General features: G+C 33.5%; 1 protein-coding gene across 3 annotated transcripts in view; it reads left to right on the forward strand.

The window, feature by feature from the left end:
- Nucleotides 1-416: 416 nt before the first annotated feature.
- The window catches only part of LOC118281871 (sodium-independent sulfate anion transporter-like), a 38,973-nt gene continuing 22,515 nt past the window's right edge, over nucleotides 417-16,874 (forward strand). The window contains exon 1 of one of the 3 annotated variants that reach the window (XM_050705056.1): nucleotides 417-603. Coding sequence is in view for 1 of the 3 variants with exons in the window: in XM_050705054.1 (XP_050561011.1) it covers nucleotides 2,477-2,482 (6 nt within the window). In the remaining 2 variants the exon portion in view is untranslated. Of the gene's footprint in view, nucleotides 604-2,460; nucleotides 2,483-4,276; nucleotides 4,446-16,874 lie in introns of those variants that run through there. The other 2 variants (XM_050705054.1, XM_050705055.1) reach the window with 2 other exon arrangements.

Raw genomic sequence — 16,874 nt, forward strand, 5'->3', positions numbered from 1 at the left:
TTATGAAATTATTTAATTTTGTGGTAATAGCATTGCTATCTACACTTTTAGACTAAGCTTGTTTTTTACTTTTCAGTTTTTATTTAAAGTGTTTTTTATGCAGTCGGGTTTTTTAATTTTTTAAATTTTTCTATCAATATGTTTCACTTCACACAAGTTGTTGCCGTTTAATTCCAGCTATAATTTGGGGTGGCGCCACAATCGCACTGTTAAGATTTTTATGACAATAAACTATTACATTATTTTCTTTAGAATTAAACTAGTTTTAAATTTTATATTACAATTTTTAAAAGCCCTTAAGGGCTTTTAAAAAATCATCATTACAATAATATAATTCTTTATTTCAATACAATTCTGCTTGTAGAAGAAACGAAACGTTATAGACGTTGTCAACTGACAGTGACAGATTCCAAAATTTTTGTCAACATTCGATACGGTTTCGTTGCGAAAGGTTTTTGCACTCGAAATATAATTTAAATAAAATATTTATGTCAGTGTATTGAACTATTATTCAATGGGTAGAACATCGTGATGTGTATAGTTTGCGAATAGTATAAATTAAAGACGTCACTTCAGGGAAGAACGAACAACAGCTGTGTTGCGGTAAGTATCTGCACCGAAAGTTGCATTGCAGTTTGTATATTACACCATCAATGAAAAAAATGTAATCGATATCCAGTGATGCTTTTATTCGACAGTTAGTAAACGGTACTTTTTGATTTTAGTGTAAATAGTGGACATCAAATGCACGTTAATTCAATTTGACTCCAATTTGCGGTAAAATAATAATGTTCTTCAATCAAAACTTTTTTAAATTAATTATGAATTTTAATGAAGTTTTTGTTTTATGCAGTTTCATCCTTGAGCTAATAATTTCCATGTAAATTTAATTGTTGATGTGTAATTCTTCATCCAGTTGTATTCTTATTAGCTGCCTCGATAATAAGGCATTATTATTTGAGATTATTACATTTAATAATATGTACCTCGATCAACCTTTCAATATATATATTGGGATAATTTTCTTCCTGTTAGGTATTTGTTCTTTCCTATGTAATACATTTTAACTAGGTACTGAGTATTATAATATTTTACATTTTATTGGGACCATTTAATACTGCCTTTCCTTTAGTAAAAATGTTCTATTGCTGTATGTTATTTTCCTTCAAAATGGACTTAAAATTTATACAAATTGGTTTTGTCGAAATCATTATTGTCATGTATGCTTACACACTATAAAAGATTATTTGTTTTATTGTTGCAAAATAGTTACCACAGATTTGTTTATTAATTCTAAAACTAATATGTATTAGTAATTCATTGAGTAGTACACAATATTGGCTAATAAGTTACTAAATAAATAAATGAATTGAGCATCGAAAAGAATATAGAAATATTATTTATTGACTATTTATGTACACACATACAAATTAGAGGATAACACAAATATACAATTAAGGTACATAGGTTTTACTTTATTTAAACATTGCTCACTAGTTCTATAGAATAAAATATCAATTTAGTATATCTATTATTATGAATGTAACCTGTTGAAGGTAAAATTCATCAGTACTACCATGATGCTTAACTAACTTATAACATGTCACTGGACAATCTTCTGCAATAAATCAAACTACTTTATACATTTTTTCATAGCTATTTACTTTGCAATTGAGCTATAAAACAAACTAACAGTAAAAACGTTGCATTCATTCAATGGTGTCATAAATTATAAAATGTGTGTCACATAAATATTATGCATAGTTACATCCCTGTCTAAATATGGGACTTTAACACAAATTGTGAAAAGTGAGTGTACATTGTACAGTGGTATTACATGCCGTAATGCGCACCTCTGCTTACCCCTTTCCTTGATGAAATGTGTGACAAAGTTGTTTTTAAATATTATGTTTTTATTTTCTTCTCCTCTAATTATATTTTCTGCTTTATTTTGTTGTGGGAGCCAAGACAGTTATTCATGTCCCTAGGACACGCCGGACTTAAGTGTTCCCGTGTTTTCATGGTTGTATCTACTGTAGATCCTGGCATACAGGAGTTGCAATGGTTTAAGAGGGAGTTGCAGGCTTGTCCCACTAAAAATATATATATTATGCAAGTCAGTGTAATGATGACGAATGCCTTAGATAAGGTATCTTTTATATATTTTGTAAGTCCCCTACAACTTAGTTTGTGTGGATGCTTAGTAATTTTTTGTATGTGAAGATAAATTCATATCTAAAGACTTATTGAGTCATCGCTTTTGCACTTATATTTCCTTAAATAATCTATTTTCGTAGCAGTGTATAAAAGATATTTTTTTGTATAACTAATATAACAAAATACTAAATTAACTCACATACATTAACAGACCCTTCATCATGAGCAGCGTGTGCAGACGAGGCGACGTCGCACAGCCTCAGTGGTCATGATGAAGTGTCTCTCTGTCACTCGAAACTAGTAGAGCTTTTCTACATTAATGGACGTGAGTAAACTGTGATATTTAGTTAATTTAGTATGTCGCACAATTGTTATTACAAAAATACAACAAGAAAGTGTTTTAAACTATTGTTACCCATGCTGCTTATTAAAAGACTACAATCAGAAATTATATAATACAATAAAAAGGTAATTTCATGATATTACATCTGTTTACAAATAAATCTTATATAATCAACACACTTGTTAGATCATATTTTATAAATAATATTGAGCAGATTGTGTAATAGTCTAGTAGGTACATACATATATCACATACAAGTATTCAGTAGCTAATTTAGATCTTCCATTCAAATTCCAACAAACAATCACTTATGTAATTATGCACGATAAATGAACAATAACAACTGGTTTCCCGTTACAAAGTGCAAAAGTAAGACATAGTAACGAATACTCGTAAAAAAATATTAGATACTTATAAGTTTTTTTTTTTCTAGAAAAGCGACATCGAGTATTCCATGATAAAGCAATCACTATATGCACACGTACTTCGTTTGATGGTATAATCAATGGCTCGTTAGTAACAATTCGACATGACCTTTAAAACCAAGGTATAAGATTCATTTTTCCAATGTTATTATTAATGGCAGACTATACATCTGCTTGATAGGTACTTGAGTCAATTGTAATGGGCAACTCGTGATGCAATCTGATCGTTTAAATGTTTATTTACTGCCAGTGCTTCTTAATAAACAATTAGACAGGTTCGTATTTCAATTGATTTATTTTCGCGTGGATCATGTCTACCTACTTGTTTTGTGTTTCAAATTGGTGAAATTATCGAAATGTTTGCCCAAGTGTGACAGTGACAGAGACAAATAATTTTATTATTAACTACCAGATACCAAAACCAGTTTTATGGTATACCTACCGAGAATTCCAAATTAAAAATGCAACATTAATTACAAAAAAATAAAATAAAAACGGAGCTTGAATATCGAACCTATAGAATTCCATACTTTCTGAACAAATATAAAAAAGAGGTAGCTAAATAACCCATTTTTTATACTCATTGGATTGGCTTTAACGATAAGTCTATGTCTCAAATGAGATGATAGGTCGAGTTGATAAATATTTCCGTTCGGATGCACTCCATCCTATATCCTACTCCCACGGATTTTAGGATCATCCTCGAGAAACATTATCGCAGATTGCATTATTTAAAAAAAAAATACGTCTCTGCTAAGGGTCTGTGCTATCTCTCATTATTTATTACAACGCATAAAGACAAAGTCGATTAGCAAAACCAATAATATTACGAATAATAAATCGTTTGGTATTCGCTGAGTAGAATACACTTCCACTGAATTTAGGTACTAGGAACACATTCTAGAGACCATGCAACAAAAGCATCTTTTCATAAATCTAAACCTTTTTAATTGTTCAAGCCACCTGTGAAGCGTGGATATTATGATAAACCCTCTTATTTAAAGGAGACCCATACTCAAACAAAGGACTGTCAGACTGTTATAAATAAATAAAAAAAAACTGCCGTTGAATTTCCTCTTACAATTCGGATATTATTTGTAGGTAAAGGTAATTAAAATCATGAAAATAAAATTATTACTAACATTCACCGGAACACGAAATCTCTTAGGCTTATAGGTCCAATTAAAATCGATTAAATACCGAATCAAAATGGTTTCCTTTTTACCCTTACTCTGATAGTCCTTGGAACATTGTTTGTTTTATTTTTCTTTTGTCTGCATAACGTAGTAGACTGGTTTATTTACTATGTAGTAAGCGAAGTTACGTAGGGCATGCGCGTGCGCCGCGCAACATTCGTATCGCTAGATCAGTCTGTAATCGAACGCTAATGTGGAGTGCTCGTGATATTCGCACGCAAAATATTTCAGTTACGAAAAATATGTTCGTATTTTTATTTTAGTTTTAATTTAAACTAAAGTGACGTTCCTAAATGTTAATATAATTTGCAATATTTGTTTTCGGTAAGTGTATTTTTAATATTATTTAGATATGTTTATTTTTTATAGTTAAGAGCTTCCTCTGTTTGCAATTTTATATTAATTAAACCGGTGCGGCAGAGGCAGGTGCGTTTCTTGTATTTAAACATAATTACACTGTAGAGTATTTTATATCTTCATTAATTTCGGCGTTTGCAAACAATATTGAACGTACAATTTAGTTTTCTTGTTGGGGGAAATAATTCTGCGTAAAAATGATCTAAACAAAGAACGCCAAATTCACACCTTTTCTTATCGAATATACATGCATTTTACTAGGTAACAGGTCAGAGAAAAAATAATTAAATAGGCAACGCAAATTATTTATTTCTTTTATTGTGAGGTCCCCAATAGGTTAATATTACACAGAAGGCTCAACTTTACTGAGTATAATAGGAAATTAACTGTTTACTAGTTTTTAAATTAGCTGAAACAAGAAAATTTTTAGAAATATATACATTCATTTATCCTGAATCATGTGACTACTTGATCAAGCACAAGTATTATTCCATAATTTTATGCATCGTTATTATTATAAAATCGTTGAAGAATTAATACCTACTACATTTAAATGTAACGTAATTTAAATTTAGATTAGTTACATCATGTAATATAATAATTTTAGATGCCAAATAATAATAAAAACGATACAATAAATATCTTTCTAGGTATGTATGAAAAACATCCCAATTCTTAGATCAGGCAAATAATTTTAGAATCTCTTACTTAATAGAACGACGAGGATAATAAAAAGATGGATAGACTGTGTGATATGGAAGAAGAAAGAGTTAGTCAATGATGCTGATGTATTGGTTTCTGAGAGAGACGTACTTAGATGGGAAGACATTTTGCACTGACCCTAAGTAACTTAGGACTAAGGCAGAAAGAAAAAGAAGACTTATCAAATAGATTAGAGCATGAAATTGTCCTCAACATATGACTAGGCTCACCCACCTATCCCATATAACTTGGAACAGAAAACATCATTAACTAGCAAACCTGGCAAACTCCGTTTCGCCACCATGACATTTTTTTCTGAATTTTCTTTGCTATAAACCTCACGGAACCCGAGACCTTTCCAACTAATGCTAAACCGTAGAAATTGGTTCGTGCGTTCTGGAGTTATAGAATCGGGAAGGAAAACCCGACTTATTTTTATATAATAGATTATTTTTCGCACATATCCAAAAGCCTAAAATATCTACGTCATTGCATAAAATAGATATACAACAAAAAAAAATCAAACGTTCAATGACCGCAATAAAAGAATAGCATACGCATTCCACAACTGTGTCTATGTTTGTTCAACTTTTAGGCTGGATTCACATGTAATGGCAAGGTTTGTCACGACACGATACAGCCTACATTTAGCTTGATTCAAAACAAAAATTATTACTGTCCTGCTTACAGTAAACTCATTGTTTACATCAGACACCACGTTTGTCACGATACCACCATGTACCTATGTGTATCTGCCTTTATTACATACTGAAACATTGAATAGACAGGTGTGCAAAAGCAAGCGCTATTATTTTTGCTCGTAATTTAATTCTTAATACGTAAAGACTATGTTTATATATGGTGTATATATTTCATTTCAATAACAATTGCAGTAGACGCAGAAACACGGTAGACGATACAACAATAAAACAATAGTTACTCGATTTCGTCTATTTAAAGATTTCAGATTGAGGCTATTGTCTTTCTCTGACAGAAGGACATTTAGATACGATAGTCTCAATGTCAGGATTTCAAGTGTTTAGACACCCTAATGGCTATTATTAAATCTAGACTAATAAATAAAATGTAAATGGCTATTAGTAACTTATATTGCAATAACCGCTTTTTAATACATACAAATGAATATGCGTACGATACAAAAAAAAAGTTATTTGGTAACTTTTTAAATCTCTGAATGGCATCTAGCTGATTTATTTATTATTATTATATGTTAACACGGTTCAACGAACCAATTACATTAATACATACAAAATATAGAATTATAAAAAAAATGAAGGAAGAAAAACATAAAAATTACATCACAATAAAATTGGTAAAACAAAAACAAAAAATACAATCAATAATATACTATTGCACAGTACACCAAAGTAACTAAAAGAAATAACATTTCTAGATACTAGAGGCTTTCACAAAAGCTTAGGTAGACCCTTTTAATTGCTTTTAGCTCATCCACGAATAGATCACAGTCAGGGTAGGCTTCCATGAGGCTATTCAGTGCGGACAGAACACGAGGAATTTGGGAGGATACCCTGGCCACGGTACGACATGCGGGCACAGATAGACGGTGCCTGCGAGCGCGTATGTAGTTGTTAGGAGCATAGAGTCGAACCAGTTCATTGTGAAGGTCAGGAGCATCAATTATCCCTCTGTAGATTTTAAGCACGATGTGAAGTTGGTTAAAGTTTCTTCTAGTATCCAACATATTAAAACCTAGACATCCTACAAGGTACTTTGTCGGATACATGTATGGATAGTACCCCAGAGAACATTTGTAAAGAAATCTCAAAAATGTATTTTGTACTTTTTCAAGCATGAGTGAATAAGACGCCTCGTATGGACTCCAAACGCATGAGCTGGCCTCCAGCTTGCTGATGTATTATCGAAGGTGTAACTATGGCTATTTTTCTTTTAGAAAATTTTAACAATAATTGCAATGTCCTAAAATTCATATTCTAGATGTGCTGCTCAAAAAAATTGCATTATTTTATTTGGGAATTATTTTTTAGTCACAAAGTCTGTTATCCACATGCAAAGCCACGGGCATCGGGTAGTCTCTAACAAAACCAGATTATAATTTTATATGCCATTAAAATTCCAGTATTGCGATAAATAAAGACAAATTCCGCCGAAATCCAGATTTGAATCTGATTTAATAGCTATATAATAGCCAGCTACTATCTATATCAGTGTTTGATCGGAAACCAGAGATGGCCGGTGAAAGAATACAAGACCACGTGTAAAATAGATTCATTAAATAGCACCCATTTATAGGTTCAACATTCTATTAACAGTTACTTTTAAAATATTTTAATTACAAATTAGGCTTTAAAGTCTTGATAGCTAGGCTGAATATTTAATAGTGGAGTGCCTGGAGCATTCAAAACCGTAAAACCTCGGATTAGAGTTACAGTGAATGAATTAATATGATCGATGTGGGATATTGTTTTTTAAACTATAAATTGCAATGTTTACCCAAAATTTTTTTGTGCACTCCATTTTTTTATTGTTTAAACAAATTATTATAAAAAATTAATGTTTGACCATATATTTTCACTTTAAACAGTATTTTTTTTTATTTATATGTTAAATCTTACCTGAGTAGACATATAGGAACTTTTTCAAAGATACCTCTGTATAAAAATAGCAGTATCTCGAACAGGTAGAAAAACGTGGAGGGGAGAGCGGAGCGACAGCTGCTATGTACAATGGAACTTCTTGGCCAGTTTAATTATAAATGAAACGCACTTTATTGTGTACATTGAAAAAAATACGGTAATTAATTATGACTAATGAAAAGAAAAAAAAATATTTGTACAAAATCTGTTTATTTAAATATATTACATTGTTGTCTACATCAAATATTTTCTTCTACTTCATCTATCTGTATAATAGGTGAAGTATTGGAACAACTATTTCCGCTGCACTGTAAACATGATACACTGCAGTATAAACTACACTCGCGAGCAACCAAATCGACTCAACTTACATGTGCGCATTCGAAGATGTTTTCTTAAAAATATACTGAATTGCTTTTAAAAACCGATATACCATTAGAAAGCTTACAACTTCAGCTTTATATTGGTACCATTATTATAAAAATTGTATCAGTACTTTTTAAAATATTTTACTTAATTCAGCGGACTAGAGTATTTGCTCACTACGACTCCAACAAGTTATAACACAAACTACCCCTATAAAACCTCCACATTAAGGTTAACTTTATCTGTGGCTTATCGAAAGTTGATCGTACACATCTCCGCAAAAACGCTTCATTTTATTTCCAAAAATTTTGGATACGACACCAGAAGAAGCCGCTCAAGTCGTTGCTCTACTGGAACAAGGACTAAGTCAGCGAAGAGTTGCTGCTCATCTGAGTTTGAGCCAATCTGCAGTATCAAGAGGGTACAGATAGTATCAAGATACTAGTGCCTTCAATCGAAGACCAAGAATAAGCCGCCACCGGTCCACCTCGGAGAGAGACGACCGTTTTATTATTTCAACTTCACTACGAAATCGTCACTTAACCGGTGTCGATGTTCAACAGGAACTCAGAAGAGTTCGAAGAGTGGCTGTTAGCGAGTGGACAGTACGGAGATGGTTGAAGGAAGCCAACCTCACCCCTAAACGGCCTACCACAGGCCCGAAATTGACGACCCGCCATCGGCAAGCGCGCATTCAATTTGCCCGAGAACACCTGGCCAGTTCGCCCGGCGTTCCGTACGACTACCGTACAGATACATTCTGCATTCGGCAGTTAATAAGACTGGCCTCCATTGCTCTATGCTCCAATCGAGGTGTTCTCGGGCAAATTGAATGCGCGCTTGCCGATGGCGGGTCGTCAATTTCGGGCCTGTGGTAGGCCGTTTAGGGGTGAGGTTGGCTTCCTTCAACCATCTCCGTACTGTCCACTCGCTGACAGCCACTCTTCGAACTCTTCTGAGTTCCTGTTGAACATCGTCACCGGTTAAGTGACGATTTCGTAGCGAAGTTAAAATAATAAAACGGTCGTCTCTCTCCGAGGTGGACCGGTGGCGGCTTATTCTTGGTCTTCGATTGAAGGCACTAGTATCTTGATACTACCTGTACCCTCTTGATACTGCAGATTGGCTCAAACTCAGATGAGCAGCAACTCTTCGCTGACTTAGTCCTTGTTCCAGTAGAGCAACGACTTGAGCGGCTTCTTCTGGTGTCGTATCCAAAATTTTTGGAAATAAAATGAAGCGTTTTTGCGGAGATGTGTACGATCAACTTTCGATAAGCTACAGATAAAGTTAACCTTAATGTGGAGGTTTTATAGGGGTAGTTTGTGTTATAACTTGTTGGAGTCGTAGTGAGCAAATACTCTAGTCCGCTGAATTAAGTTAAATATTTTAAAAAGTACTGATACAATTTTTATAATAATGTTACCAATATAAAGCTGAAGTTGTAAGCTTTCTAATGGTATATCGGTTTTTAAAAGCAATTCAGTATATTTTTAAGAAAACATCTTCGAATGCGCACATGTAGGTTGAGTCGATTTGGTTGCTCGCGAGTGTAGTTTATACTGCAGTGTATCATGTTTACAGTGCAGCGGAAATAGTTGTTCCAATACTTCACCTATTATACAGATAGATGAAGTAGAAGAAAATATTTGATGTAGACAACCATGTAATATATTTAAATAAACAGATTTTGTACAATTTTTTTTTCTTTTCATTAGTCATAATTAATTACCGTATTTTTTTCAATGTACACAATAAAGTGCGTTTCATTTATAATTAAACTGGCCAAGAAGTTCCATTGTACATAGCAGCTGTCGCTCCGCTCTCCCCTCCACGTTTTTCTACCTGTTCGAGATACTGCTATTTTTATACAGAGGTATCTTTGAAAAATGTGCCTATATGTCTACTCAGGTAAGATTTAACATATAAATTAAAAAAAATACTGTTTAAAGTGAAAATATATGGTCAAACATTAATTTTTTATAATAATTTGTTTAAACAATAAAAAAATGGAGTGCACAAAAAAATTTTGGGTAAACATTGCAATTTATAGTTTAAAAAACAATATCCCACATCGATCATATTAATTCATTCACTGTAACTCTAATCCGAGGTGAAAACCCCCAGGCGCTCCACTATAAGATAAAACCTAATTTCACAATACATAGTGTGACGCGTTCACGAATTTACGACAAAACTAATTATATTTTGTATCCTTATAAGTTTTGATAGATTAAATTGTTTTGTGTTTCTAATTTGTTAGGAAATGGCTTCTTTGACGTCAAAACTGAGGTCTTTGTAATTAGTTTTTATCGTGCACTGAAAGAATTTTGAATGAGCCAGCCTAAGCTGAGTGGATTTTGAACATCTTAGTTGTTATATAAACCTTAAGTATTCTTACGTTTATTTCTAGGGAAATTTCTAGGACGTAGGCATCTTTCCGTAGAGTATTGAGTATTTTTAAAAACTGTGGAATATTTTTAGTTTAATTGGTGGATGAATTTGGAATTACCTAACTTCTCAATGTTGATTCTCAATAACCCAGCTAAACTCTTCACAGTAGGTACCTATTCGTAGTAGTCATCAGCGGCCTATTGATCGATTTAATAGCGGAATTCGGATAAATCGGATAAAACATCTTACTGTTCTGGTAAAACGTTTTATAAAATTAAGACGATTTGTAACATTATCGACCTTTCCTTCAATGAGAAATATAAGATAATCTTTTAAACGCTACCATTGCGATATTACGATTCCAGTAATTCCAGTAATATAATTTTATAACGTCCATATTAAGATAATGTTTAAGGCAAAACGCGTGAAATTGTAGCAACTTTACAATCCCACGTACTTCGCTTACTTAGTCACTAAAATGATACTTGATGCTAAAATTGTGGACGTAAAAGTTTAACACCTGAAATGAATATAAGCCTTCTGAAGGGAAGACGTTAAATAATACTATGGTATTACACTAATAATGAGCCGTTACCCAATCGCTCTTCAAAGCCTATTCTTACAGAAAGTATTTCGTGTTTATTTATCGTAAGAAAATCATGGCAGCTTTGTTTTGTCCCGACATTCAAAGAAACGTTTTTAATATAAGGGTATTGTCGAGCATCGGTTTTTGGTTCAGTCCACAACGAGAGCGTGGCACTCACGAGTCACGTATCAAGTGACAAACGCTGGAATGTTCTTAGGCTAGAGAAACCGACACCAACAGAATGCGGCTTCACAATAAAATTCTTTTTCGCTTTGTTGCCAATATTTCTTACGACATTCGAATATATGAAAGGGTTTCAGCAATAAAAGTAAATATTTCAAAGAACGAACTTTTCTTTATTTTCTTCGTCATAAATAATATATCGCCACAATCGTTCCTTTTGAAGTCGTATCACGTAATTATTAGGTATGTTACCTTCAAAACTTAGATACACTACACGCGAAATAGCTTTTTTGTTTTTTGGTGAAAGCGCCAAAGCGTTTGCCGCATCCCAATTAGGTATAACTCAATATACCCGTGTTAATAAAGCAAAAGAAAATATTCGTGGTCTTTCATAAAAAGCTTATAACGAATTTAAGCACTGACATTATTCTAAGGGAACGTTGCAAGAATACTGATGTTGGTAGAGAAAGTTGGGTGTGTGCTCTAGTACGTTATTCTCTGTAGGTATACTTACTTAGAATTCGCGGATAATCCGAGGTCATCAGTATCTGGTTCATCCTTCATTATAACCCGCTCAAAAAATGTCTTATGTTTCCGTGTTTAACAAACAATATTATGAGTTAATCGCTTAGTTTTATAGACCGAGAAAAAATTGACATTCAACGCAAGAAACCAATTAGGGTTTATTATTCCGTCTTAGTAATAAAACGTCTAGGTAAATGATACTAGACCTAATAATAAACTTGTGTATAAAATAGATAGCGCGACACTAAATAATAGCGAATATAAAAGAGGATATGCAAAAGCGATAAAGAAATACACATTCAACAACACGGCGCGGCATTTCCACCGCCGTCGATGCTGAAAATTGGTCCAATGATATTCGAACACGATTTTCCCAGTACTTACCGTCTCTATCACGTTTTGACTCAGAAATGTATAGAATCTCTTTTGAGTTGAAGCACTTTTGGACTCAACTCACAATTTGGGTAATGTGGTTATTTCTCACCAAAACTTATTTAATAGGATTCATGTAATAATTTGATTTAAGAATTTCTCGGTGGTATTAAGGATTTTGGAAATATGTACTCAGAATTCTACATTAATTACTAATTTTCCTGCGATGTTGAGCACCTACCTATCTAGAATTTTAACTACATTGTTTATATTACTAGATAGATAGATTTATTAACTATGAAAGAATTCATAATTTTGCTATAAGGAAACACTGAATTCTTTTAACTTATGGAAACATATAAAATTGCACGCCATTATGTTTGATAACAACCAGTTTACTACTATCACTATGGACATAAACTTTTTTGTACAAAATTACAGTAGCGACAAACGCTGAGAGTGCGAAATCGTGACACGACTACGAGGAACATTTTATCCGTCGCGATCGGGCTGTTTGCTAGGAAATCGCGTAATATGTCGAGACAACAGCACTCAACGCCAGTCACTCAGCGGGTTTTACGAGTTCTGCAATGTAAGGTTACGCGCTAAAATCTATACACAATGGTCCAAATACTACTGACAGGGTGTGATGCAAGCGCAGCAACATTTACGAGAAACTATCTCAAGTTTATACCTTGGAAGCTGAAAACAATACGCAAGCAATCGTTCACAGTTTGTTTACTTAGAAAGTTTTTCTTTGAGTGTGCGGAGATTCAAACGGCCCGACTTTGAAAGTTGACTTTTTGAAATCCTTTACGGATTCGCGATATTTTTCGACTTTATCAAATGTGATCGTTCAGCCCTTTCTGAAATTAATTTTGTTGCTTATTGAACGCGTGCGAACCTGTCGTCTCTGACTCTCGATAACATTGACTGATCGGACGTTGGACGGCTGGAATAGATGAGAGAAGTACGTGCTACGTCCGAAACTCCGGGTGATGAATCGGCGACTTGTAATCGTTGGACTAACACGGGTACCGTAATTTGTTAAGGGAAAGTTCATTGGGTCCTGGGTTCTGCAGATGTGCACTATCATCTGTTGTGAACGAAAACGCGACATGTTTATTTATAGACTCTTAAATTAACTTTGGATTTCTTTTGAGAATGAGAGAGCCCTTGATGAATAATAAAAGAAAGCTAACCTAATAACCTATTGAAGTTAATGTGTATTCTTTAGTTTTATAAGTTAATGTTCTATGCTCTTAAAATATAACTTTTATAAGATTTTATACCTGAAAAGTTTACCAATGTTCTTGAAATAAAAGTGTTTTTGTACTTAGTTCATGTTAGTAATCTACTTAAAAGGTTTTATTTTCAGACTTTACTTACATTTATTTGATAAGCATTTGATATTGTCTTGCAATCAAACTATAGGTCGCTTTTCCTAGCTATGGGTCTTTGTAGACGTTGGAAAAACTGTTCGCTTCGTATTAATGAGGGGAACGTGCCGCGCTTGCGACGGGACGCGAAACAAATCGATGTCTCGTAATCGACGGACTCGCATTTCAGGCAATTTGTTGGTGTAAAAATATTACTTCTTTTTATAACACCCGCTCCGTATTTATCTCAGTCGTTTAAACATGTGACCTCTGCGTAATGAGCCTGTTAGAAAGTTTTGCTTTTTTGACAAAATTCTCTTTTATTTACTGTGTTTTTCATCAAACACTTTCTTTGGTACATTTTGATAGATTGCCTAGTTTGTAGTGGAATATGTCGGTGTTATCATAAACAGTCTTAATACCTACATAATTAAGTATGTATTAGGGTTTAACATGATATCTCTATTGAATATCCTTGAAATAGTTTTTTTACACCTACTTAGTGACTTAGCTTGTGTAAAATGTGAGATCCTACGATCATAATAAGCATTGTTTCTTGTACTTCATGTTTAATTTTAAATAAAATATAACAAATTAATTCATTGTTAAATTATGTTATGTGACGTAAATTAATAATTACGTAAAAAGATTTGTAGGTAAGTAACCTAAGTAGGTTAAAACAATACGACTTATTATAAGTTATAATAAGTCGTATTGTTTTCTCGAAAATTAGCTTGGGTCTTTAGCAATTATTTTTCAGTATTTCTCATATAAACAATACGTTTTACATTAAGTTCCTACGTAGGTATAGTTATCAGTTGTCAGTGCGACCGCACGTAACCGTTGGTGGTACCGATAACCCAATTTTTTTGACAATCTTTATATATATAATTCTTCTGTAAGTGTGTATGTCACTGAACTCCTTTTAAACGACTGGACCGATTATGATGAAATTTTTTGTGTGTGTTCAAGGGGATCTGAGAATGGTTTAGATTCACAATTTTGTCCGCTGGAAAATGTTTTTTTAAATAATTTTTAATTTATTAGTAGGTAGTTGTTGATTTTGGAATGTTTTACATTGGATCGGACAGACGGCGCTACCATCGCAGTGTCAAATATTAATGACGTTAGATATTGTCATAACATTTGAATAATAATTTTCATCAAAATGGTCCAGAATGTTTTAGCTTACGAGTATTAAAAAAAGTTTAAAATTTTCAAATTAAAGACGTGTAGACAGGACAACGTCTGTCGGGTCCGCTAGTTTTAATATAAAAACTATTAAAATCCAGCATAACAATACCCATAGCTACACCGCAAGCGTGTCATACAATAAAAGAAAATTAATCAATATTTTTTGACTTCAGTCATTGTACTGAAATACTAGGTACCTACTACGACGAGTTCATTGCCCTTAATAATTTCTACCCATTTCCTTGTCACAAAACATATGTATAAATATCGTTAGGCATGTACAAACACTAGTAGACATCAATTATATTTTTTTTATGAAAATAGGTAGATAAGTTATTGATGTCTGATGATGATAACAGGTCCGCTCAAACTGTTGTGGTTCTTTCCTCTAAGGACCACTACAGAATCAACTTGCACGGTTCTCTCACATTATCCTCTATTTCATTGTCTGGACTTTAAAAGAGACTATGACCTCTGATTTTGTTTCGGCATTTCTTCTCAGAGTAGTCGGATAGGAAATGCCGGCCTCATCTAGCTATTTGAAATATTGACATGTAAAAGTGTTATTTTATAACCTATTTACAGAAATAAATATCATTTATCATTGATGTGTGTAAACGTGGTAACTGGAGGTATTGTCCCATATCTGATAGTCAAAACAGCGTCATTCACTACGACGCCACTGACTACCAACACCAGGAACTGATTGTTTTAATATGATTACTGAGTATTGACGTAATATAATACAATTCAACTGTTATCTGCAAGATATGGGTATATCTAATAGTTTGTTTATTAGATATAATCCTTACGATATGCTTATGACAAAATTAAAAAAGAAGATAAAGCTATACCTATGTCAGGGTCGTAGTGGCCCAGTAGGGCTCATGCCCAATCCGGAGCTGCGGACAACGTAACAGGTTACCGGGGCTCCGACTCAAAGCAGGAAAAGGAACGGGGTGGTTTTTAGTCAGTAAGAGTCTGACATTCCCTTTCGCCTCATCCAAGGTGGGAGAAGTCATTGGATGATTTTACCACCTCAAAAAAAGGGTCGTAGTGAATGGCACCTATGTTAGGTTAGTAGTTTTTACCTTATCCTATATGAAATTTGATGAATCTCACTCCATGGGGCAATAAATATTTGCTACATAAGTATCACGTAAGGAAAACGGCGTGAGTTTTTGTGTTCATGTATGTAATAGTTTGATACAAATTCTCAAGAGTATTCACGTGAATTGCTCTGTCTCTACGCAGAGTTGGATAAATGCAACGAGAAAGTTTAATTAGAAGTACAGCAATCCATGTTATTGCTCAGTTTAGTAGTGCAGTCTCTTTTGTAAAATACCTGTTTCAGTATTTGAAAGAGGTCATTCAACTCGTAACTATTTTGGTAATCCATTCATTAAGTTTGATGGATAAACTCTAATCTACGGTGTTACAAATTGCAATAATTAGTTTACATACAACAAAAATTATTTGCATAGATTAACGCATTATAAGATTTTACGGCTATCGATGATTCGAGTGGCGGACTATCGGGCTACGGCTCAAAGCGCAGGAGTAGGAACGGGGTGGTTATTAGTCAGTAAGAATCTGACACTCCCTCTCGCTTCACTCCGGCGGTGGAAGTGATTCGATGATTTTCCCCCTCTCAAAAAAAAACAGTTATCGATGATAAAGTGCAAACAAAATAAGACGATTTTCCTTATAAAGTCATGTCCTTTAAATACAAAATGTGTAAGGACTGAAAATCTCCGTATCATCGCAAATCGACATATTTTATTCAATAATTACAATTACTATGAAACATTGCCTCAAATCATGCCATTTGTCAAGTCAGTCTTATCTCAAATATTGATATTAACCGTTTTTATTGGTATCAAATCAATTTGCCCAAGGTTAGTTTTAGTTCAAGGGTACAAAGTACAAAATGCTGTATCGAATCGATGCCCCATGCACGCAATTGATTATTTATTATGCAATATAAAAATATTTGATACTTAATCTTTGAGGGGTCGTGACTCATATGTTGTTAATTAATATTTATTGATATTCGTGT

Source organism: Spodoptera frugiperda, chromosome 26, assembly GCF_023101765.2.
Source record: "Spodoptera frugiperda isolate SF20-4 chromosome 26, AGI-APGP_CSIRO_Sfru_2.0, whole genome shotgun sequence".
NCBI lineage: Eukaryota > Metazoa > Arthropoda > Insecta > Lepidoptera > Noctuidae > Spodoptera > Spodoptera frugiperda.